Source organism: Solanum dulcamara, chromosome 6 (assembly GCF_947179165.1).
Source record: "Solanum dulcamara chromosome 6, daSolDulc1.2, whole genome shotgun sequence".
Taxonomy (NCBI): domain Eukaryota; kingdom Viridiplantae; phylum Streptophyta; class Magnoliopsida; order Solanales; family Solanaceae; genus Solanum; species Solanum dulcamara.
Window position 1 is genome coordinate 12729830 of NC_077242.1, and position 24969 is coordinate 12754798.

At 34.6% G+C, this 24969-nt stretch overlaps 2 protein-coding genes across 3 annotated transcripts; one reads left to right on the plus strand and one right to left on the minus strand.

Annotated features, from left to right (window-relative positions):
* Nucleotides 1–11881: 11881 nt before the first annotated feature.
* Nucleotides 11882–15628, plus strand: LOC129892069 (uncharacterized). The gene is made up of 6 exons (XM_055967607.1): nt 11882–12365; nt 13008–13153; nt 13462–13630; nt 13989–14087; nt 14930–15012; nt 15092–15628. The coding sequence occupies exons 1-6, from the start codon at nt 11991–11993 to the stop codon at nt 15222–15224; spliced, it is 1005 nt and encodes a 334-aa protein (XP_055823582.1). The 5' UTR covers nt 11882–11990; the 3' UTR covers nt 15225–15628.
* Nucleotides 15629–16177: 549 nt separating this feature from the next.
* On the minus strand, nt 16178–24479 carry LOC129892068 (long chain acyl-CoA synthetase 8-like). 2 transcript variants are annotated; one of them, XM_055967605.1, is made up of 12 exons: nt 24374–24479; nt 22352–22920; nt 22179–22259; nt 21816–22079; nt 21216–21347; nt 20942–21115; nt 20595–20824; nt 20302–20419; nt 18598–18729; nt 18375–18509; nt 17810–18016; nt 16178–16639 (listed from the first exon to the last, which is right to left on the minus strand). In XM_055967605.1, exons 2-12 carry the CDS (start codon nt 22892–22894, stop codon nt 16475–16477), a joined length of 2181 nt encoding a protein of 726 aa, XP_055823580.1. In that variant the 5' UTR covers nt 22895–22920; nt 24374–24479; the 3' UTR covers nt 16178–16474. The 2 variants fall into 2 exon arrangements, with proteins under 2 accessions (XP_055823580.1, XP_055823581.1); XM_055967606.1 differs by having other exon boundaries at nt 24298–24380.
* Nucleotides 24480–24969: the final 490 nt, after the last annotated feature.

Sequence of the window (24969 nt, forward strand, 5' to 3'; positions counted from 1 at the left end):
ACTTCTTTACTCATTCTCAAATATAGTTTTAGTTTTTAGTAGTGTAGAAATACTATTCCGGTGATTCTTATACTCCGGGTAGTACACAAAATGCTTCGGCGAGGAAAAAAGGCTAGGGGTTCAAGAGTGGTCATTGAGTTCTTCAATTTGGAGTAAAGCTTCGAATTCCAAATAAGTAAGGCTATTCATAGCATTGGATTGAATTCATCCATACACCCAATATTTAAATTCATCGTAATTGAGCTATAGTTAAGTTTACCTAAATCTTGAATTCTAAATGAATTAATTCTTCTTCTATTGAGTTAGATATATTTATGCATTGAGATTATTATTATTTTTATCTCTCATATTATTGGAATTATTGTTTATGGCTACTTTCCCATGAACCCTAATTGATTTGATATTCATGAATATTTTTACACGTGTTTTGAGTAAAGATGTTGGTTTTTAATATTTATTGACAAAAAGAGTGATGTGAATTAATATTATATGAGTCCGTTTGGATAGGCTTAAAAAAGTGACTTATGTATGAAGTGCTTTTAGAACTTTTAAGTGCTAAAAGTTATTTTTATAAATAAGCAGTTGTGTGTTTGGATAAAAGTGTTTATGCTAAAAATAAGTTGTTGATGTATTTGAAAAATAAGTATTGCTAAGCACTTATTTTTTGTCAAAATGACTAAAATACCCTTAAAGCTGTTAACACCATTATAAGTTGATTTAAAAGATTTTTAAACTCTAAAGTTGATTTAAATCAAAAGTAATTTATATTGTAAAATCACTTCCACTATAAAATATTTATTTAAGTTATTTTTTTATAAATACATGTTACTTAAGGGGGTGCATGAGCTAAAAGAGACACTTATTTTGGGATAAAGAGTTGTGTATTAATTATGAGAATATTAATTAAACCATTCTTCTTCCTCCAACAGATATATCTTATGTTAAAGATGATTAAGGGCTCAGATTTACTGTATTTCTTAACAAAGCAAAAGGGAAAAGCGCCGCCGCCATGGCTACACACACCAATTTGCTATTCAAAGCCTTAACTGGGTCGCCCTGCCAAGATACAGGTCGATTTTTTCTCAATGTCGTGATTGAACATAGTTTAGAAAGGAAGCAATCAATCATCATAGCCCCTTTACAACATCAGTAGCACAAAGAAAGAAGAAAGAAAAAGAGAAAAAGCAAGAGCAAGAAGTGTATTAACGTGTGTTTGGATGAAGGTATAATGTTTGTTTTTCTTGTATATTTCAAAGGGTTGTTGGTTTTTTGTTCCATTAATGGAGAAATCACTGGCAAAGTAGAGATGGGCAACCATCATTTTACAGAAAATCTCATTTTTCTCTATCACCTTATTCTTCTTTGTTTCTTGGCTATACTCGAATTTCTTGGCTAGTCACCAAGATTGAAAGTCTGCTTAGCAGCCCAAGCAGAGTAATCAGATGAAGCCTTTTTATTAGTGGCAACTTTGTAGAACCAACCAGCTGGTTGAAGGCTGCGTTGTTGTAGAAGATGATGAACAGAGATCGTGGAGACTGTGTTGTTGCTGCTGAAGAAATGAGGAACAAATGTGAATTTTAGGGCTTTAGCTGAGAGGGTACTTTGAAAATTAAAATAAAATATAAGGGATATAAAAGTAATTTCCATGATCAACGAAAATGGCTTTAAGCCCTCCAAAAAAATTAGAATTTCCAATTTTTCATTTTTGGATGACTTTAAGAACTTTATGACTTAAATTTAGAATTTTAGGTTGGTAGCCAAACACCACAATAAGCTAAAAATGGGCTCTATATGTATTTTATTGAGTTTTGAAAGAGCAAAAGAATTGATTTTAAATGAATTTGAGTAAATGATGTTTCAAGCAAGATGTTTTGATGAGATGTAAATAATGTTTTGAATAATCAGGAGACTATAGGACATTAGGAATAATTTCACTTCTTTCATAATCTGAGTTCGTGCCATAGAGTTTAACTCTATAAAACTTTCTTTTTAATTCGTGCATTTATACGTTGCAGACCATGCCTCCTAAACATACAACCCATCAGAGGAACGCTGCCAGCACTGAGGTTTCACAGTCAGAGATGCCTCTATCGAGAACTAGGAGCCGACCTATAAGGTCTATTGAGGTACCCCAAATACCTATTATTCATACCACTACTACTTCGGAGGTAGAATTCAGAGGAGCTATTGCCATGCTCACTCAACTGTTAGCTGCCCAGATGGATAACCATAGTTCACCAACTCCTAGCTCTAGCTCTCAAAAGTCGTCTTCCACCACAAGGATTAGAGATTTTTTAAGGATGAACCCGCCAGTCTTCATAGGGTCTAAGGTTGAGGAGGATCCTCAAAATTTCATTGATGAGGTGTGGAAGATCTTGAAAGTGATGCATACTACCGAGGTTGAGGGTGTTGAGTTGGTTTCCTACCAGCTCAAGGATGTGGCGAATGTGTGGTATAACCAGTGGGAGCCGAGTTGCGCCGAGGATGCTGGACCTGCAATTTGGGATGAGCTTGAAAGCGCTTTACTTGACCACTTCTTTCCCCAAGAGCCATGGGAAGCAAAAGTTGAGGAGTTTGTGAACCTCAAGTGGGAGAGCATAAATGTAAAAGAGTATAGTTTGAAGTTTATTCAGTTGTCCAAATATGCCCGAGAAATGATTTCTCATATGAGGTCCAACATGAGGAAGTTTGTCTCTGGCCTAGGCAAACATGTAAAGAGAGAATGTAAGGCAATGCTAATGATTTCTGATATGGATTTTTCTAGATTGATGGTGTATGCTCAGCAGGTCGAGGATAACAAGAAAAAAAACCAAGAGGAACACTTAAGCAAGAAGGCTAAGTCTGCTGGGCATGAGAACGAGCAGAAGCAAGGGAAGGGTAACAAGTCATTCTTACAGAAGGGGTCTTCTAATTATACACCTTCTTCAACAAGTGCTTTTACACCTAATCGGAGGTTGCTGAGTGACCAGAACTTTCGAGCTCAAGGTTCTCAGTCCCAATTAAATGTTGCTCAAGGTTCTAGAGGAAAGCCACCGTGTGCTAGATGTGGGAATCTCCATTTGGAAGAGTGTTGTGTGGGCACCAATGCTTGCTACAAATATGGAAAGAAAGGTCACTTCCAGAATGAGTATCTTTCAAAGAGATAGGGAGATAGAAGTAGTAGAGCTCAGTTTTCTTCTGCAGCTCCGTAGAATAGAGGTAATCAGATAGGTGCAGCTTCAAGTGCAGGTGTGGGAACAAACTGTCTGTATGCTATGGGTAGTTTCCAAGACCAAAAAAATGCACCCGATGTTGTTACTGGTATGTTTTGAGTCCTTTCTTTTGATGTGTATGTATTACTTGATCCGGGTGCTACATTATCTTTTATGAATCCTTACTTGGCTAGTAAATTTGAGATCCTTCTTGAGTGTCTTCTTGAGCCGTTTAGCGTGTCTACTCCTGTTGGTGAGTCTATCTTAGCTGAGAGGGTCTATAGAGATTGTACTATGTCAATCTATCACAGGGATACGATGGCTGACTTAGTTGAGTTGGACATAGTTGATTTTGATGTGATTCTTGGCATGGATTGGCTTTATGCTTGTTATGCCTCAGTTGATTGTAGGACTCGAATTGTCAAGTTTCAATTTCCAAATGAGCCTATCTTAGAGTGGAAGGGGAGTTCTATAGTGCCTAGGGGTAAATTTATTTCTTACCTTAAGGCCAGAAAGTTAATCACTAAGGGATGCATATATCATATAGTCTAAGTCAAAAATATTAATGATCAGGCTCCATCTCTTAAGTCAGTTTCCGTTGTGAGTGAGTTTCCGAAGTCTTTTCTAAAGATCTACCCGGAATCCTTCCTGATAGAGAGATAGACTTTGGTATTGATGTCTTTCTTGATATACAACCTATCTCTATTCCTCTTTATAAGATGGCTCCCGCTGAGTTGAAAGAACAGCTGAAAGACCTCATAGATAAGGGATTTATTAGGCCAAGTATCTCGTCTTAGGGCGCTTTTGTCATATTCATGCGAAAGAAAAATAGATCCCTTAGAATATGCATTGATTACCGGCAACTAAACAAGGTCACTATAAAGAACAAGTATCCTATCCCTAGGATAAATGATTTATTTGACCAAATTCAGGGTGCCACATGCTTCTCTAAGATAGATCTCAGATCAGGCTATCATCAGTTGAAAGTGAGAGAATGTGACATCCTGAAGATGGATTTCCGAACCCGCTATGGTCATTTTGAGTTTCTTGTTATGTCCTTTGGATTGACAAACTCTCCATCAGTTTTTATGGACCTCATGAACTGGGTATTCAATCCATACCTGAATACGTTTGTGATTGTCTTCATCGATGATATTTTGGTCTACTCTAGAAGTAAGAGTGAGCATGATAACCACCTTAAGATTGTCCTTCAAACTCTTAAGGAGAGAGAGTTGTATGCTAAGTTTTCGAAGTGTGAGTTTTGACTTGCATCTGTAGCATTTCTAGGCTATATTATATCTGGTGATGGAATTCAAGTTGATACTCAAAAGATTGAGGCAGTTACAAACTAGCCCAGATCTACCTCTCTAACCGATATAAGGAGTTTCTTAGGTTTGGCTTGTTACAACACGAGGTTTGTTGAGGGATTCTCATCCATATCCTCACCATTGACTAAGCTGAATCAGAAAAAGGCTAAGTTCCAATGGTCTGATGCTTGTGAGAAAAGCTTTCAAGAGTTGAAATCTAGATTGATTATTGCTCCAGTACAGTCCTTACCCAAGGGAACGGATGGTTTTGTAATCTATTATGATGCTTCAAGAGTTGGGTTGGGATATATGTTGATGTAGAAAGGTAAGGTCATTGCCTATGCCTCTAGACAAAATCAATTTGTTGAAGAGGCAACATGAGAAGATGAAGAAGCTATGAAGGCTAAATATCCTCATCTATTCGTGTCTTTTAAGGATGATGTTCAAGGTAATATTCCTTACTTCTACCTTTGAGTCGATGTGTATTCTTGAGTTTGAGTCATTGACTATTTCAGTATGTGTTGTTTGAACATTTGAGTATCAGAGTTTTTGAGAAATTGATGTCTTGATGATATTCGTTATTCATGTCCCCTAGTTTCATCTTTATTCGAGGACAAATGATCCCAAGGAGGAGATATTGTAACACCCCCTAAAACGTTGTATGTGGTGTTTCAGTTTTTGATGAAAATGATACTGCTTTTATATTTTGGGCATAACTTTTCATAGAATAGTCCAAATTAGGTAATTCAAATTTCTGAATAACTCCAACGATATTACCTACAACTTTAATGAGACCATATCTTAAGATTCAGAGGATAAGTAGGTCAAATAAATTAATTTTTGCAAGATATGGTGTTGTGATAAAATGAAGTATTTGTAGAAGAAAAATCATATCTCACAGTAGGATGCTCCAAATCAGTTGATTCTTAAACAACATGAAAGTATACTTGTAGATCTACAATTCATATGAGATACCAGATCCTAATTAGGAAGTTATCTTGTTCAAACGCAGCTCCGAAAAAGGGTATTCTGTTAAAAGAAGATTTATCTCAACAATCATGGAAAGATCTAGATCCATTTGACATCACTCATTACATCAATAGTCCTCCATTTGACATCATCCATAAGATCACAATCCTCCATTGAATTTTCAAGATCATCCTTTGTAATTATTTTTATTTATTGTTAGGTCCCTCCTCCACACCTATAAATACCACCTTATTTTCTCATTTTATTCATCAAGCTTTCTCAAGCAACTCTTCTCTCTATACACTTCTTTAATCATTCTCAAATATATTTTTAGTTTTTAGTAGTGTAGAAATACTATTCCGATGATTTTTATACTCTGAATAGTATACAAAATACTCCGGCGAGGAGAAAAGGCTAGGGTTCAAAAGTGGTCATTGAGTTCTTCAATTCGGAGTAAAGCTTCGAATTCCAAATAAGTAAGGCTATTAATAGCATTGGATTGAGTTCGTCCATACACTCAATATTTAAATTCATCGTAATTGAGTTATAGTTGAGTTTTACCCAAATCTTGAATTCTAAATAAATTAATTCTTCTTCTATTGAGTTAGATATATTTATGCATTGAGATTATTATTATTTTTATCTCTCATATTATTGGAATTATTGTTTATGACTACTTTCCCATGAACCCTAATTGATTTGATGTTCATAAATATTTTTACATGTGTTTTAAGTGAAGATGTTGCCTTTTAATATTTATTGACAAAAAGAGTGATTTGAATTAATACTATATATGTATTTTATTGAGTTTTGAAAGAGCAAAAGGATTGAGTTTAAATGAATTTGAGTAAATGATGTTTTGAGTAAGATATTTTGATGAGATGTAAATAATATTTTGAAGTGTAATGATTGATGAAGAGGTAATAAGATGAGTTTGATGTTTTTTTACAATAAGAGTAGATGTTGATGTTAATATGAGCACATATTTTGGAAATAGTATTGAGCACCGAGTTGGGTAAGAATTTAATTGACTCAAACCCCAGAACTACGTAGCCAGCGTAGGATGGAGGTTATACCTTTTAAGTCCCAAAAAGAGAACGTTGATGATTGGATCCAAGATAGTGATATTCTTTACCCTAGCAAGATATTGGATAGATGTGGCAACGACATCACTTCGTTGTATCATCACTAGCTCATAAGTGATGGTTGTCGGTTAGAGAAACTCCCAACTGAGTAAGCATTGCTTATTATTATTATTATTATTTTTAAACTTGCATTACATATTGATGTTGAGTTCTGAGCCGAGTCTTTCTGAGAGGAGTTTCTTGATATCTGTCCTTACTTTTCTGTCATTTTACATACTTGTACATTCTATGTACTAATGTTATTTGACCTGTACCGTTTTATGATGCAGATACATGTGTTAGAGATCCTCAACGGGAGCATTGTTGAAGATTATTACTTTTCAACTATTTGGTGAGTTTTTCTTGTATTCAGAGGAACTCTTTATCCTTTTATTATTGTTGAGTATTATATTTCTTTTGAGGTAGCCATGAACATGTCATTGACACCGTCTGATAGTGTTAGAGGCTTCATAAACATAGTTTGGTGATGTAATTGGAGTAGTTCTCCTTTGAAACTACTTATTTTAAGGATTATTTCTTTCATTTGATGTTGATGATGACAAGCCTACATAAGTATTCCTATTTTCACTTAAGTCTTCCGCTGATGAACGAATGAGTGATGAGACCAGGTAGTTCTCTTGGAGGCCAAAGATGGTTTCTGAGTGCCGGTCACGCCTAGGGTACCCTCTCGGGTCGTGACATATACAATTTTAATATCATGATAATATATGAATATACTGTGTTAGTATCATTCATGTGTCACCGAATACAACAACAACAACAACAACAACCCAGTGAAATCCCACAACATGGGGTCTGGGGAGGGTAGAATGTACGCAGACCTTACTCCTACCAAGGTAGATACCATCACAGTAGATATACTATGATGGTATCATTCAGTAATTGTGCAATTTTCTATTATGTAATTTACTATTTTTGTATCATTGAGGATTTTAGAAGCCCATCATTAAGAATTGATGATTAATTTGGTGAAACAGTGGTTGTTTCTTAATTATACATTTTAATATCATGAAAATACATGAATATATTGTGATAGTATTATTCATGTATCATTAAATGACTTTAAAAAATCTTTATCATTCAATATTTGTGCAATTTTTCCTGAATGTCTAGTTGTTCCTCAGTGATTCTATAACAATATGTCATATACTGTTATAATATCATTGAGGATTTAGAAGTTTCACATTAAGGATTGAGGATTGGCTTTGTGAACTAGTGATTATAGACGATCGCCAGTGGATATGAAGTTTCAGGCTTTTTTATCTTCAACTCGATGTAGACTTTCATGCTCATACTACTAGATATTTTTAATGATGGAAATTTAGATGCATTTGCATATTTGATCTCGATATTTTTAAAAGCAACAATATTGATTTTAGTTGACATTTGTGTGAAATTGAGTATTGATTTGAATTAGAGAAGAAGAAGCATGGGGAAGAAGGAGAACTAGAGAAGAAGAACTGGGAAGAAGGAGCGAACTGGAGAAGAGGAAGAAGAAAAAATGGGATATGAACTATAAAGTGGTATTTGTATGTAATTATTTTGCTTTTATGGGGCATGAGCTTAGTTTTTCCTATTTTTAATGAACTGATTTATAGCCACATAAACATTTATCACTTATTTTAGATCATAAGTTTTAAGAGTGTATATATATATATATATATATATGTGTGTGTGTGTGCGCGCGCGCGCGCGCGCACGTGTACCTACACAAATTGGATCCATTAAGCAATGTATATACCTAAATTGGATCCAACTCAAACTATTTACCCGAGTTGGACCACAACAAAACTATTTAGAGAAACTTACATAAATAGCTACATTTAAAGGGTTATTGAAATTGAATAGCTATAAGTATCATATTTACTAATAATGGCTACACTTTCTATCAAAAAATGGTTGAATGCGTGTATATATTTTTTTTCTTTGATATATATAATCATACAATTTTTAATATTTTATGAATTAAATGAGGCAATATCAATTACAATAATTGAATTTCCTACAATTATGACCCTAAAAAGCTCGGCAACTTCCCATTTTTATTAACAATACTAATATAGATACGGCACATCCCATTATATATGAAATCAGAATAGCGAAATACATGTGATTCAAATCTTCTTATGATTAAATAAGATAGTTATACATCATGAAATGCACTGATACTCATCTAATAACAAATTCAGTTATTATTTTATAAAAATTCAATTATGAAGACCAGCTTATGTACTCATTTGCATACTTAGATACTAGATTTGTTGAAGCTTTTTTTAATTTAATACACGTATACTAATTTTTAGATTACATATACCATGAATGTATATTTATAATAATACCATACATTATTGCATTCATGTAAAGTATAAATAAAAAAAATATGACTTATTTTTTAATTTAATACGTGTATACTAACCTTAGTTATACTTGTGTATAGCATGACTGTATATTTTTAATAATAATATACATTAATACGTTTATGTAAAATACCAAATAGACATGATTCAATTCTTTTTTCAAATCAATTCAGTCTAAAATTTAATTTAATTGTCACTGATTAATCAATTAAGTACTTGAACTTTGACAAAAAGATTGAATAAGATGACATCATCAAGACTGTATTCAAATGAAAATTACCCCAAAATGTAATTAAATTGTTACATGTCTTATCTTAAAGTAAAAACTATCAAAGCATAGTATCCAAAATATAAAATTATTGGTTTCAAAACAAAAAGGCTTATACATGCTACTAGTTGATCATGACAAATTCCATGTTGTTAGTTCCAGTGCATGGCGACTTGTTGATTTTTTGTGGTGCTTCGTTGTCGCTAACAGCCCCATCATCAATCTTTTTTTGCAGCATACTCCCATAATAGAGCGCATAACCATGGCAAGCATAATTGTATTGTGATTTATACGAAACAACAGTGCATCTGAGGAATTGTCCTCCAATTCGCAAACCATTAAGCACCTAAAGATTTGATTTTGCACGTGACACTCATGCAACTGTGTATATACGCCAAAGCATGTATTATTGAATTTATTGAACTGGACAGTGATAAGTTTATCCTTCAGATCTTGAACTATGTTGTGGTTTGCGTATATCTGCATATGCGGTGCTTCAATCGGACGATTCACTATATAAAATTTGATTTCCTACAAACGGGGAGATGTGTTACTTGTACATTTATAATGATAATTCTAATATCAATTTGGTACAAAAGCATTGCATAACTTAATGAATTGCGCTTGTGGATACTAATATATATGTAAACAATTTGTATTAAGAAATACTTTGAATTCAATTATCCACTTATATGCTAATGTATTAGTATAAGACACATGTTAAAGTATAAAATATATCAGTATAAACAAGTTAAAGTATCGTAATATCAAACTTGTTAAAATATTAGTATAACAAACAAATTAAAGCATTAGTTGTATCAAAAAGTTAAAGTATCAGAATATCAAACATGTTGAAGTATTATTATTAGTATAACTAACATGTTAAAGTATATATGTTAAGGTGTAGGAATATCAGTATCATAAATATCAAACATGTTAATGAATCAAAAATATCAAGCAAGTTTAAGTATTAGTATACCAAACAAATTAAAGTATTAGTATAATAAATATGTTAAAGTGTTAGTATACCAATCATGTTAAAGTATAAGTATATCAGATTATTACATGTACATTAATCATATAAATTACACTTTTTGGTATTGTATTCAATGATACTCAAATTTTTATCAAAATGGCACACATAAAAACCCATAAACCTGGCACAAAAAAAATAATCAAAATTGTATTCAGATTTATATCAATATGACACTGAAAAATTTCTAAAAAAGTAAATAAATTAAAGTATGCTTGAAAAAACCTCGGTCTCTTGCTCCTCCAATTATTGCTGCTCCGTAACAATTTCTTCATTGCTATGGGGATCCACATTGTTGACCTTTCTTCTTTTTTTTGAGATTATTTTGCATGTCTAAAGAATTTGAATCTTCTTTCCTCTTTGTGGATTTTACGGATTCAGTTTCATCCATAAAATTCCAAGTTATAGGATTATTAGCTTTCTTTGTTCTTCTTTTATCCTCCAATGCAGCAAGAGAGCTTGAAATTTTGGCTTGTATTTAAGTAATACCCAAATTAAAAAATGGTATTTCGTTCAACAATCATCAAATAAATCTATACCTCATGTAACTCTCTTAAAAGAGTTGATTTCTACCATTTTAATGGATACATGAGTGTCTCAATCAAACCCCCCAAAATCCTATGAAATTAGAAGAAACGTGAATATGTATACAATGATAAACTTCATAAAAGCGAGTAAAAAATGGAATTAAATGATACTATGGAAGTAGAAGATACCTGATGAATATGAATTACTGAACTCACTCCTAAAATCGTGCAAAAAATCCTATTTGAGATGATGAAAATTTGGGGAAAAAATTGAAAAGAAAATCTGTGTAATGCTGGTGAAGAAAGAGAAAACATCTTGAAGGGAGAATAGCAAAACATAGGGAAACAAATTGTGTTGAAAACGGAGTCTTAATTATTAGGCGTGCAGGATTTTTTTAAAAAATTTATGATTATTAATATATAAATTGAAATAAATTTTTATTGTGGAATATTAATTAATTTTGCTATTAATAATAAAAGTGTATCCATATAGTTTTAAAAAAGTAAACTATAGTTATTTAATTAAAATATGTATTAATGTTTGCTGGATTCTGTAGTTTTTCCAACTATTTACCGTCTCCCCCTTGTTTTATTTACTTAACTACTACTTATTCATCTTTGATACCATTGATATGTATATGCTTTAATTGTATCAAACAGTAATTAAATACTTTTCATTGAAATATTTTTTATTATATATATACTCTAATGGTATTAAAGAGTAACTGAGTAATGTTTTCTACTTCTCTTTGATACAGTCAAATTATATATATACTCCGATGATATCAAACAGTAAATATAAATTAGCGATTAAAAACATGGTGAATGGTGAATATGAAAGTAAGGGGGTAGATACTAGTTTTCCTTTTTGGTTACAAAGTGTTCTTTTTTTCATCCAAAAACGCACTTTGTCTTCTGTAATTAAAGTTGGGGGAATATCTAGTTTTAGTAATAATTGATTGTAATTTAGTTATTTTGAACAAGGAATTTTAAATTAATGAACATTTTATTTAATTTTCCCTGAAATATAAGACCTCTTGTATTGCCATTGTTTAATTATTTTTTTGTTATCTTATGTACAATGGACTTATTTGCATCCGTTTGTGATATTCCTTTGAACACATTGCTGAGATATTTTCGGTTATTTTGGTCCTTCCAAGTAGTATTGCTGCATTTTCCTTAATACTCTCAACATGTTAGCTAATTCCAGCCTCATCTCCTCTAACTTCTCTTCCTTACTATTTCTTAGAAATCAGAAAGTTGCCACTAGAATTTCATTTCCAAACAGTGCAAAAATCAAGAATCCACCCAAGACTCAGCTTTTCAACAACTCAATCTCAGGATTTGGGGAAAAGGGTCGTCTTTATGTATGTCATAGTTCACTAAACCTTCAAAATCAAGAAGACCCATCAATGGAAAAAGATGTAGATGGTACTACAGAGGAGGATGAGCTTGTTGGTGGAAACAATAATGGAGACCAATGGGATTGGACGACGTCGTTTGTGCTGTTTGGCTTGTGGTCTGGACTCATGTACTATGTTTTCTTCCTTGCTCCTAACCAGACACCGGTATCACATCATATTTTGCTGCTAAATATTCTCTTTTTTATGGTTTCTCATCTTCTTTGCATAGTTTTAGTTATTTACATGGACACTGGTTTGTGATTCAAAGCATTTAAGACATCACATATTTAGGGTGTGTTTGATAGGAAGGAGAATGTTTTCTTGGAAAATTAGTGAATTTCTTACTTATATTTCAGTGGTACAGTAGGAAAAATATGTTATCCCAAAAATCTTTACAATGTAATCTTAGGAAAACGCTATGGTGAGTGGGAGTTTGGGAATGACAGGTTAAGGGGCGGGGGTTGGGGGTCGTTGGAGATTGGGAAGGAGACAATGAGCTCAAAAGATCATTTATGGAACTTGCTTTTTCTAATCTACGAGGGAACTCATGTCTAAAATATTTCGACCAACCAAATATGAGAAAGTTGGAAAACATCCCCAGATCCATATCAAACACACCCTTAAGTGTCCTGAAAGAGTCAATTCCAAGCAAATAGTTCTTGAGTGTGCTAGAAGTGATTGAAATAGCATATTATGACAAAATGCTTGTCATGAGTACTTCTTTATGAACATGATACTTATTTGCTTCACTCTCTTCTGCACTTTGTGTTGTGTTTTTCTTAGTCCTTTTTAACCTTATAATTGCAGTTGACAGACATGTATTTCTTAAAAAAACTCCTTAATTTGAAAGGAGATGATGGCTTCCAGATGAATGAAGTGCTAGTGGGACTTTGGTACATCATGGGTTTGTGGCCATTAGTTTACAGTATGCTGCTCCTTCCTACCGCTAGAAGGTAACTTTTTAGGCACCCTCGCTTAAGGTCACTTTTTCTAGATGTCATCAATACTAAGCCACAGGAAAAGGAATTGAGAAGTCACATCACATTCTCCTCTTCGGTAACGAGGAGACTAAAGATCCAGAATTGTTGTATTGTTCTTGATTTTACTAGTTTGGTTCTATATATAATATGACATTAAGTTGCTTGGAATGATCAAGTGCAATTCAAACATTCTAGAATAATACCACATTCAAAATTGTCCAAATTTTCTTGTTTGGACTGAAAAGATTCAGTTATCTGATATTGAACCTTTGTTTCTGCAGTTCAAAAGGCAGCATTCCCGTTTGGCCTTTTCTTGTACTTTCATGCTTTGGTGGTGCATATGTTCTCATTCCTTATTTTGCTCTCTGGAAACCACCACCTCCACCTGTTGAAGAAACTGAGCTTCAAAGGTTGCCTCTGAATTTGCTCGAATCAAAGCTAACTGCAGGGGTAAGGGATTCTTTCATTTGACACCTAAAGAGCTTCTCTTCTTCTATTTATCATGGAGATATCATGAGATGGACAAGTATGTGTGAAATAGAGTAAGAATATCTAACCTTCGATCTATCTCATGCCAAGGAATATGGGACATAAATTTTGTTATTTATAAGAATGTTAAAAATCTTCTTACAACCAAATCACATCGGAAGTAAGCACAAAAGGGGAGTGAAATCTGGCAGCCTAAATGGCACTGAATTGTATGTTTTATAGTCTCGAGTAGAAGGTTACAAGCTTTACAAAACGGATCTGAAGTGCTTAAAACTGATGGTTGACCTATTTTCCTCTCTCCTAACTAATGATACTTCAGATCACAATGGCTGCAGGGCTAGGGATAATATTCTATGCAGGTTTATCAAATGGAGATGTCTGGAAGGAATTTTACCAATATTTCAGAGAGAGCAGATTCGTAAGTTTCTCTTTGCATGTGTATATTCATATGAATGTGATGCAACATTCTTTATCATGTTACCATAAATTTAGTAGTTGAATCAATGTGGTATTGTTAATCTTTGGAGTAATGATCAGATTATAGTGCTACCTTCAGTTTCCTGCAATAACTGGTAAAGCTTGTGACATTCAAAAGAACGATCAGTCAACTGGTCTCCAGAAGGCGATCTGTGTGATAACTAAGAGAATTGCTTCAACATTTCACCAGATATGAAAGAAATTAGTTCAGTAAAATGTTTCAACTTATACTAGGGGTCTTTTTGTTGATTTAAAATCTAAAGTTTATTTTTTCACTCGACTTTCCTTTTCTTTGGGGATGAGGAGTGGTTGGAGAGATTGATTATAGTTCTAAAAAATATAAATCTCTCACGATTTAACAAAGGAAGTTGGATTTGGAGTCTCTATAGATCTGCATCACACGGAAGGTGGATGGATCTTTCAGTGAGGCTTTCCCTTGTTCTCTGTCAATTAGGTTGGTGATTCTTCTTCAAGTTTTTCATTGAAATAAAAGCAAAGATAACTGGAATGGGGAAGGATACCGTTGCAGGCAGTTAACACTGGTCAGTCATAGGGAGCCATTCATGCATTTGGGGTGTCGATTGCTCCTTTAAGCTACTCGTGACCATTTTATCACTAGTTTAGCCCCTGTGTAAATCCTTATCTGGCTAAAAGCTGATTCGAGAATCTAACTAGCTCGTACCATGGCAAAAACATTTATTAGAATCTAGAACTGTTTGTGTCAATTGTGCATACCTTGCATTTGACCTATATAAACCTGACATATACTTGATTTATCTGCAGATCCATGTGATGTCGATTGATTTCAGTTTACTGTCAGCATTTGCACCCTTCTGGATTTACAATGACATGACTGCTCGAAAGTGGTAAGTTCCTGCTCATAGAAGTGTAATTCCCACTCTATGCAAAACGAATTGATTTAATGACACAGTTATATCTCACAAGGTATGACAAAGGATCTTGGCTTCTTCCTTTGTCGGTGATACCTTTTTTGGGTCCATCATTATACCTTCTCCTACGCCCATCTATTCCAACAGTACCAACCTTATCAAGCCCAACTTCGACTGAAGAAAAATGATGCAAATCTCTTACATCAGGATTCTAATATCATGGTACATTGAGCAAAAATAACCGACCGGTGAAACAAATCTAAACAAGTAGTGCACAAACTCTTCTCTGCTGTCTGTGATGTACACTCTCAGAGCACAAGCAACAACAAAAACAGGTCATCAGCTGCTCTGTAGAGCATAGTTCAGCATTTATGCTGCAAATACCAAAACTTGTTGATCGTCTTCTCTTCTTCATTCTTTTTTTTCCGCCCTTGCTTTATTTAAACTTTCACACGATGTATTCTTAAGATGATAATTTCCAATTTCAACTGTACTGTAGTTATTCACAACACCCTCGTATATTGGATAGATATAATAAATAGAGAGATTAACTTCCTCTATTCTTTCATATCTATATATATACTACTTTGAGTCTTGGCGGTTTAGTGTATTAGTAGTTATTTTGGTACTTTAGCTTTCTCATTCTTAGAATGTCCTCACGTAATATAACATTGTTCCAAAGAGGGTACAGTTTTGTTACTGTCCTTTTGTTTGGAAAGTGCCGACTGTTCCTTATTTGACCTGGTGATAAAAGGAGAAAAATATTTAATCGATCCTACTTTGTTTGATAGGGAAAACAGAAAACGATTTAAGATATCTAACAAGGAAAAGCAAGTGTCATATAATTAATATGTTAGCGCTTAAGTTTATGGCAAATATTGCCTACAATCCTATCCTCCCATCATTTGTGAGAAAAATTCCTTTTGTAATAATTCCAAGTATTTCATTTCAGACAAAAAAGAAAAGAAAAGGAAAAGCAAGTGTAGACGCACATTCTATGATCAATGTTCAAAACTACTTCTAAGCATAAAATCAATCTATGTGTTTTACTTATACATTTAACTAGATATATTAGAGAGGGGAAAAAAGTAAATTAGAAGCTAATCATCGAAATGATTTTAGAAGGTGCAACATTAAGAAATTATTAGAGAGAAAACAAACAATTAACTTTATTTACCTGTCTGAGAAATGATTAACAAACAAAGAAATAACTGAAGCTGGCGATTTTTTCCTTTTACGCGAGTACAAAATCTATTACACCTCACTCCTCAACAGGACAACCATGTGGAAAACTGCATACAGCTGCTTTAACATTAACGCAACAGAAAAAAGAGATAGAGATGTGCAACAGGAAAACTTGTGCTTATCTTGGAATGTTTAACTGCCAACAGGCACACAAATCTGCTTAATGGAGTGTAACTTGGCAAGGAAGAATGATTCACTGATACAGCTTTTCCAACTCATTCTTATATCGAGCCTTCAGAGGTTCCCGCTTCAATTTCAGAGCTGCAGTTACCAATCCAGATTCGGGAGTCCAAGACTCTGGTATTAACTTGACCTTGGCAGGAAGCTCAAACTTGTCCAATCTTGCAGCTTTTGCTACCTGAAAAACATGCATAAAAGTTTTTCCAAATTTTGAACCAAAATTGTCCAATTGGAACACTTTATTAGGAGTTGAGATGTTCAATTGGAACATGACTAGTTCGATTGTCTAAACGGAATACCCTGGCAACTTCTTTAAGAGGCTGACAATGTATTAAGCCAAAATTAAACCTTTCAACAAAATTAAGATTAATAAAGCACATGTGGTGTTAACGGCTGTTAGCCAGGTCAAATTGGTGTGGGATGTGATCATGTCACGAGATTGTGGTGGATGAATGCAACTTTTACAAGTTAAATTGGCACTGCATATGGAGTTGACCAGTGTGTGGAGAGTTTTGCTGCCAATAAGTGCAGCGGTGTTTGTGTATGAGAGGAAGTCGTGCAGCTAATAGGATATAGAGGTTTTCAGATTATGAGAAGAGACACTTGAGCAGCTGCTACAAGACAGTTAAGGTCATTACTCGCCTACCCAGAAGAACAAAATGGAAAAAAGAAAGTCAAGAAACAAAGAAGAGCCTTGGGCTGCGGAAGGAGATGAAACACTCCACCAGAAGGCAATTTATCAGAGGAGAAGGCAAGGTAAACAACTGTGACAGGGTCTATGACTTTGGGGTTAATTGTCAGGGCTGAAATGGTAATCACTAATGACTGCAAGATGGTATGTAAGTGAGAGGGAGGTAAAGGTCGGTTGGTAATTTTTTTCCAGTGAAAAACTCTACTCAATTTTTTTCCTTTTTTATGTTCATTCTTTTGACTTTTGCTTATTTTCTTGGATTCTCTTCCAGTTTTGCTTTTCTCTTTAGCATTTACGCTCATTCATAAAAAGGCCTGCCCTGCGCACAAAGCATCCCGCGTCAACATTTTTGGTCTTTCATGTTTCCTTTTAAATTCAGCAATTGATTTTACATTACTATTCACCCCTTTTGTCATGGAGGGATGGGGGAAAGGCCTTTGAGCTTTGCACCAAAATTTGGAGGAAATGTGTACCATGTTTATCTTTTAGTTTTTTTAACTTTTCTCAATTATGCCATCATCTTCCTTTGCCCACAGTCACGATAGCATTCATATATCCTTCATACCACAACTTTCAGAATGAAGAAAGGCCACTAGTTTGACAAATTAATATAGAACATGATTATAAATTGGTAACACTCACTGAAAAGAAACTAACCTTTGAAAGTGATTGTTTGATCTCGTTGACTGATTCTGCTTTGTCACACAGTTCAGAAAAATCTTTGTGCTGGATGCCATTTTCTTGGGCCCATTTCTCAAGCACCGGGCGTGAAGGGACAACTAAAGCTACACAATAATTATGGAAGGGGTCTGCATACGCCATGATGCTTTCCACGTAATTGCTAGACAGAAGTGCTGCCTCAACCTGTGCGTTGAGCATCAATTTACCAAGTTATTGCCCAAAATCAAGACTAAAGATGATAAATAAATAGGAGAAAACAGGAGGAAAATAAAAATCATATAAGAGCTCAAAATAACAGAAAAGAAAAGCCCCGTAATATGATATAAAAAAAATTACATCACCGCTTTGTAAAGGCTTCATGACCAAAAAAAAGTGGCCAAAAGTCTAAATCACGTGTCCAATCATAGGATGAGGTGAATCTACTAGTAGTAGTTCATACTTTTTCTTAATTTGTTATACTAGTGATTAGTCAATCTACTAGGAATTAGTTATACTGCTAGGCAAAACATCAAATTCCATGTAAGAAAGAAATTGTGAATACCTTTCCAAGTGAGATATACTCCCCGTGCTGAAGCTTAACAATATCTTTCTTTCTATCAATAATTTCAATGCATCCATCGGGATGGAATCTTCCAATGTCACCAGTGTAGAACCAGCGCATGCCTCTCTCATCAACCTGTATCAGAGATAATAGCAGCATAAATTATTGTCAATGTACAAAATTCCTCTATTTGCAAGAGCAAAAGCTCATAAGACAGCACTACCTTATAAACCTCATTAGTTTTGTCCTCATTGTTGAAGTAACCAGCAGTAATGCTGCATCCACCAACAACTACTTCTCCCCGTGGCATAGGCTTATCAACTATTCTGTAACCTCCTTCTTCCCAAGTAATAAGCTGCATGGTTTAACACAAGGTTTTAAGTAAGATCCCACATGCACTACCACAAAAACCAGGAAGCTCAGGATTTAGTAAGTTAACCAGTGTCAGGCAAGAAAAGAAAGAAATGGGAACAGCCACTATCCTTTTCTCTTGCTATAACGTTTAATTGAACCTAGCTTTATCCATTTTGTCCATTTCCTTTAACTAGGGCTTCCATGGAAGTCTCCAGATAAGAAAATTACCACTCTGACTACATTTGAAATTTGAAACATTTATAGAAGAAAATTTCCAGAGAAACTCATGAAAATAATAATCGATCTCATAAACTATAAGCCATCTGACAGATTCAAAGACAGTGAAAGGACAAAAACCTAACACCGGTTCAAGTAGGCAGCGAAGTATATGTCTTTTAACAGTCTAACAAGTGAAGATATTATTTAGATTCTTGTACAACTACACCACGCCTCAGTCCCAAAAAAGTTGGCGTCGGCACCTTTCTATAACAGTAACAAAAAGCATCAAAGTAATGGTTGAGAAGTTAGGTTGATGGATTTTAAATCTAATTGAATCTTGAAATTTGTGAAAGTTGTATAAATAACATTATTAGTGAAATACGATCAGTGGTTTTGGACATTTCAAAATAAGAAGAGTGTCATATAAATTAGGACAGAACAAGAAGTAGTAAATAGGTAACTTTTCAGTATCTTATGAGTTAATCGTACATCGCAGGAAAGATGGTAGTACAATGAAGGCACTGAAGGTAGCCGAGGAAAATGATCTGAAGGCGATGAAGTTAATCATTTCAAAACTTCCAATAAAGGGACTAGACAAGGCTTTTGGAGTCAATGGTTGAAAGGATGGCTCCTTGCAGAGCTGACAATTGGGACCACTAAAGTGGGAGATGTACAGTGGTGTACGCTGCCCCAGTGGAGAGTTTTACAGAAACATGAATAATTTGGTGTATGAGAGGCTGCAAATGCAATGCCCTATTTAGTTCCTCTCTTGTCTTGCCTTTTCCTTCTTGGGATTTTGTTGTTTCTTAGAGAAATCATAAGCTGTGAAAGAAGAGAAAAATTTTAAAAAGGAGGTTAATAAACAGAAATGTTTTCCTGCACATCTCTGATCCATTAACTTTACTGCATGGATTATTTGCAGTTCTGCGTTTATTTTTTCTCCTTTCCACAGACCACAGATAACTTCTAGATTTAGAATTAAAAGACATGTACATTGCCCGAAACCTTGACAAAGATTGATGAAATTATCCTCACATTCTCATGGCATACAACAGAAGCTGGTATTAGAAGACTAAAAGTAAAGATTCTACGAAAACCTGGGGAAATCATAGGATTGTCAAAAATATAAAGGGAAGGACAAGGTAGAAACTGACAGACGAAGTTAACGTGAAATATTCAGCTTTTGTAAAGACTTCCAAAGTTTATATCTATTCAGAACAACTTGCTAATATAGTTTCATAAAGATCTTTCATAAATGAATGATCACAGTTGATGCTCTCAAATGAACTCTATATCCAAACCAGGCTATCCATTTATCACATGTTTCCATTTTGCTACCATAAAGTGACCATACCTTTATGTAGCAACAAGGAAGAGGTGGACCAACACGCCCAACAGAAGGATCATCCCACTCAGAAAAAGCAGCTCCAGCAAATGTCTCTGTCAAGCCATACCCTTGACCAATAGGAGCTCTAAGCAAGTTGTCACAAAAATATTTACACCAAATATACTTGTCAGATTTGAAGCTTAACCACAGGCAAGCCATACTAGGAGCAGATATTGAGGAAAAAAAACAAATTGATCTTTCCAAGCAAGAGGACATATACAGATTGGATAAAGACCATCATCAGGAGTGAGAAGAATTACCCCATACAAATGTTGATAAATCTTTGAGTATCCCCTGATAGAGGAGCACCGCCGCAAAGCATGAAACGGATATCTCCTCCAAGCACAGCCCTCACCTTTTTAAATATAATGATATCCCACAATTGTTTCTCTAGACCCCAAGCTCCAAACCAGCTACCTTCCATAGCAGACAATCGACGGTTAAAGGCAATGTGGAAAAGTTTCTTGGCAGAACCTGCTTTCTCCTCAACCTAGCATCACGAAAAATATAAACAACAGTTAGTCCACGTTGAATCTTTTGGAGCCGTGCTCTCAAACTATGTATGATCTTCTCATTGGGATCTTAAGACTGAAATGTCAGTGGAAACCTTCTTCATAACACCATCCCGAACACGATCCAGAATGGCTGGAACTGCTGCCATTAAAGTAGGTTTTAAAACTGTAGCATCTCCCTTGGTCCCCTTCATGACTTTGTTAGAAGTGTCCGTCAATGTGAGGGCTGAGCCATAACCAATACAAGCACCTGCAGTCACCATTACCGTCTGCAACACAACAATCACTTAGAACTACAATAATCATTTGCTAGGGTAAAATATGAATGAAGCAAATAGAAGATACTCTCCTAAGTTATTACGGTGTTACCTCAGCAGCCAACTCAAAAACGTGAGCTAAAGGAAGGTAAGCCAAATAGACATCACTGCTTCCAAGTTTTGGAATCACAGTCATAACAGCAGCTGCAGTGGCTACAATGTTGCCATGAGTTATCATAACACCCTATAAAACATAGACAAAGAGATTAATTAAGAGCAGTATTCTTTTCCTAATAAAAAGGGATAAAACACGCAATTATTCAGCTGGTTTAAACCAAAATTTAAAAAGACAACAAGCATCAGTGGAGGGATAGACGTCGAGGAAGAAGCAGTGCAATCTACACTATGTGTGTGTTTAAGTGACACTATGCCAAAGCCGAAATACTCATTTTTCTTTCTTTTTATGTCTTGGTATGACATCTCACCGTGGATAACACTTTCTGAATTTACAAATAATCAGTGCTTTGACACCAAAGCTTAATGGATTCAACAATCCCATATGTTATCAGCTTCAGGTAGCATAACTCTTAATAACAAACAAGCGTGGATCACTGGGAAGCCATAGTCTATAAGAGACATACAATGGTTATATTTTTTATATTGGATTCCAGTACATCAGGAGAAATCGATCAATTGAAAGTAGGGGTCAGACCTTAGGCAAGCCTGTACTGCCACTTGTATACATGATCACACCAATATCTTCTTTGATAGGCAGTCTTGTCTGAATAGGACTATTTCTACCCAGCTTTTCAACTTCTGAGAAAGATGACACCCTCCAGCTGTCAATATTTGTGGAATCTGTTGCCGTCTCATCATCCTCAAAATAGATGACATTCTTGATGGTTTTCAGGCTCGAACTAATAGAATCCAATTTTTTCAGTTGCTTGGCATCGCATATCAAGGTAGATACTTGAGTCTGTCAATGGTCACAAGTGAATTAACTCATCGCATCATATAACGCCTCTAATAGCAAAGAAAAAATGCATACATAGGGTAAATAATAAAACTGGCTCACCTCATTGAGTGAATATATAAGTGCATCATCACCCAAAGAAGCATAAATGGTAACAACAGTAATATTCTGCCGGAAGCATCCCTGAATACAATAATTTCATCGTGAAAACTGTTGTATCTCACAAGAATTAGGAACACAGAATAAGGGACTATTTTAGTATACAACTTGAATACCTGAAAGGCAATGAGCCACTCCGCACGAGATTCTGCGAAGATAGCAGCACGAGTGTCCACATCATGACCCAAATTAATAAGACCAGAGGCAAAGTTGCAAACCCGATCAAATACTTGTCCATAAGACTCCCACTGATACTCCCCCAAGTGAAGTTTCTCAAACTTCCTTCCATCACTTGCAGTAACGAAGTCCCTGCTAACTAGTTTTCTAGTTCCAAGACAGCGCTCAGAGGAATGTTTTTTACAAGACTGCTCAAATAGAGCTGCTACAGTTGTAGCCCCTTCCCAGGGAACTTCAACTAATCTGGCTGATTTAGCATTGCGCATTGCAATACCTGCCTCACCACCAACTTGAACCGGAACCCCTCTCTGTTTTGGCTTCTTCTTCCCCATAAGTAACATGGAGAGAAATATTGGTATAATAATGGCAATAAAAACTGCACCAGCAATCCCAGATGAGCCATAATTTTTGGAGATATAATCATAGCTGGCCAGTCTCTTCAGTGTACTCGTGTATGGATTACTTCCCTCGGAATCTTCCATCTTATATATCGCACAATTCTATGTTTCTGCAATGACTTGTTAAAAAAATAAGCAGATACCTAACGTATTATACATAGATATGTAACACCGACTTTAATCTGAATACAACAGTACAACATAGGATATGTTATTAAGGCATTCAGCCAACAAAAGAGCCAAAAGTACTGCCCCCGGACCTAAGCTCAAAATGGAATTTATATGGCATCCTTTGCCGTTAAAGTATACATGAAAGGAATGGCCAAGGACTTGAACCCATAGATGCTAGAAAAAATTCACATATTATAGAATCAGAAGGAGTACTAGGAAATGCAAAAATGTGGACTCACAAATGCAGAGAACCCCCAAAATAATGGCCCAAAACTCAGTGTTATTACAAAGAATCCTCAGCCTCTAACTCATTAATCTTAGCTTTCTGGATGTCATTAGCTAATCATGTACAAGCTAAACTTTTCAGTTTCTAGGAATCAACAAAGACAGGTTTGAAGATGAAAAGTCCAAACACCATTGCCTGAATTCAAACACCCAGTACATTGAATAGTCCCTCAAACGTCTGCACTATACCTGAATATTTCACCATTGAGAATCCCAAAAATACTACGTACTCAAACGAAAAATGAATCACAGGGGAATATTGAAATTTTCTCAACTCTAACCCGGTAATAAGAAGAAAGAAACACCCAAACATGGTAGCATTATATACAGAAAATATGAAGATTTTTTTACTTTACTAGATCACGTAACACAGTCACATACAAGAAATTGTCTAATCCTCCATAAGCATGTCTAGCTGAGATACTGTAAAAAAAAAAAATCTCGAGACAGTACCTGTATACAATCTAAATCCCAAATGCACAAAAGAAACAAGGAAACTTGTGAAAATAAACAGCTCAAAAGTTCCAGGCACAGAAATCAATTCACTAAAATGAGCATAATCACCAATTTGCAGAGCTCAAAATCAGCATATTGGAAAACAAATACACATACGCGAATACAACTTAAATCAAATACACATAAATTGTCTAATACTCCATAAGCATGACTTAGCCAACATGAGAGTGTAAAATAATCTCTACACAGCCCGTGTACACAACTTAAATCCAATCACAAATACTCGAAATAAACAAGGAACAGATCATTACTTGTGAAAATAAGCAGCTCAAAAGTTGCAGGCGCAGAAATCAACTCACTATAACGATGAAAATCACCAAATTGCAGTTCAAAATCAACATATTAGAAAACAAATACACATACGTGAATACAACTTAAATCAAATACAAAGAAATCTTCTAATACTCCATAAGCATGACTAGCTGAATACTGTAAATCAATTCACTAAAATGATCACAATCACCAAATTGTAGAGCTCAAAATTAGTATAATATTAGAAAACGAAATACACATACGTGCGATCTAGATCATTGATCAAAGCTATCAATCTATCGTTGCAGATACTGAAATTGAAATTGATGCAGAGATTACCTTATCGATGGTGAATGTTCACTTTCCCGTTTTCTAATGGTGCGGGGAAAGTTATAACTAAGAGCCTGTTTGGATTAAGCTGTTAAACTCTTTATAAGTTTTTAAAAAAAATACCTGCAGCCCAATTTTTTTATTTTATTTATAAGTTATTTTTAATACAAAATAATTTTAAGTTAATCAACTAAATACTCAAAAAAAATTAAAAATAACTTATAAATCAATCCAAACGGTTCTAGCTTTACATAAGAACACACACATTTCAGCATTTTCGTAGCCATTGAATTTAACGTATTTTCTGTACAAGGCTCATAAGTTTTCTCTATTTCAAATTCAGACCCATAACAACAAAATATTGCTCCACCATGCTGGATACTATATACTATTTTCTACGTCCTTATTTATGTCACTATTTTAGATTTTACGTATATTAAAAAACCAAGTAAATTTATTATTCTATTCTTATTTAATATTTTTTGAAGTCAAGTTTTCAATCAATGAACATGAATTAATTTATTTTAATTAATTAATTTAACCAATGCACATGAATTATTTACTTAGTTTTTCTATGTTAGTCAAATGTATATTTTTAAGGCTAA

Bases quoted from the DNA above. Each gene is read 5' to 3' on its own strand.
- LOC129892068 (XM_055967605.1), bottom strand. From the start codon at position 22,894: ATGGAAGATTCCGAGGGAAGTAATCCATACACGAGTACACTGAAGAGA. The intron at 20,825-20,941 runs GTTTCCACTGAC...TCGTGATGCTAG, and splicing joins GGGATGGTGTTATGAAGAAG to GTTGAGGAGAAAGCAGGTTC. The intron at 18,017-18,374 runs GTATTCACAATT...CTCAACGCACAG, and splicing joins AGTATATCTCACTTGGAAAG to GTTGAGGCAGCACTTCTGTC.
- LOC129892069 (XM_055967607.1), top strand. From the start codon at position 11,991: ATGTTAGCTAATTCCAGCCTCATCTCCTCTAACTTCTCTTCCTTACTA. The intron at 13,154-13,461 runs GTAACTTTTTAG...TTGTTTCTGCAG, and splicing joins CTCCTTCCTACCGCTAGAAG to TTCAAAAGGCAGCATTCCCG. The intron at 14,088-14,929 runs GTAAGTTTCTCT...ATTTATCTGCAG, and splicing joins ATTTCAGAGAGAGCAGATTC to ATCCATGTGATGTCGATTGA.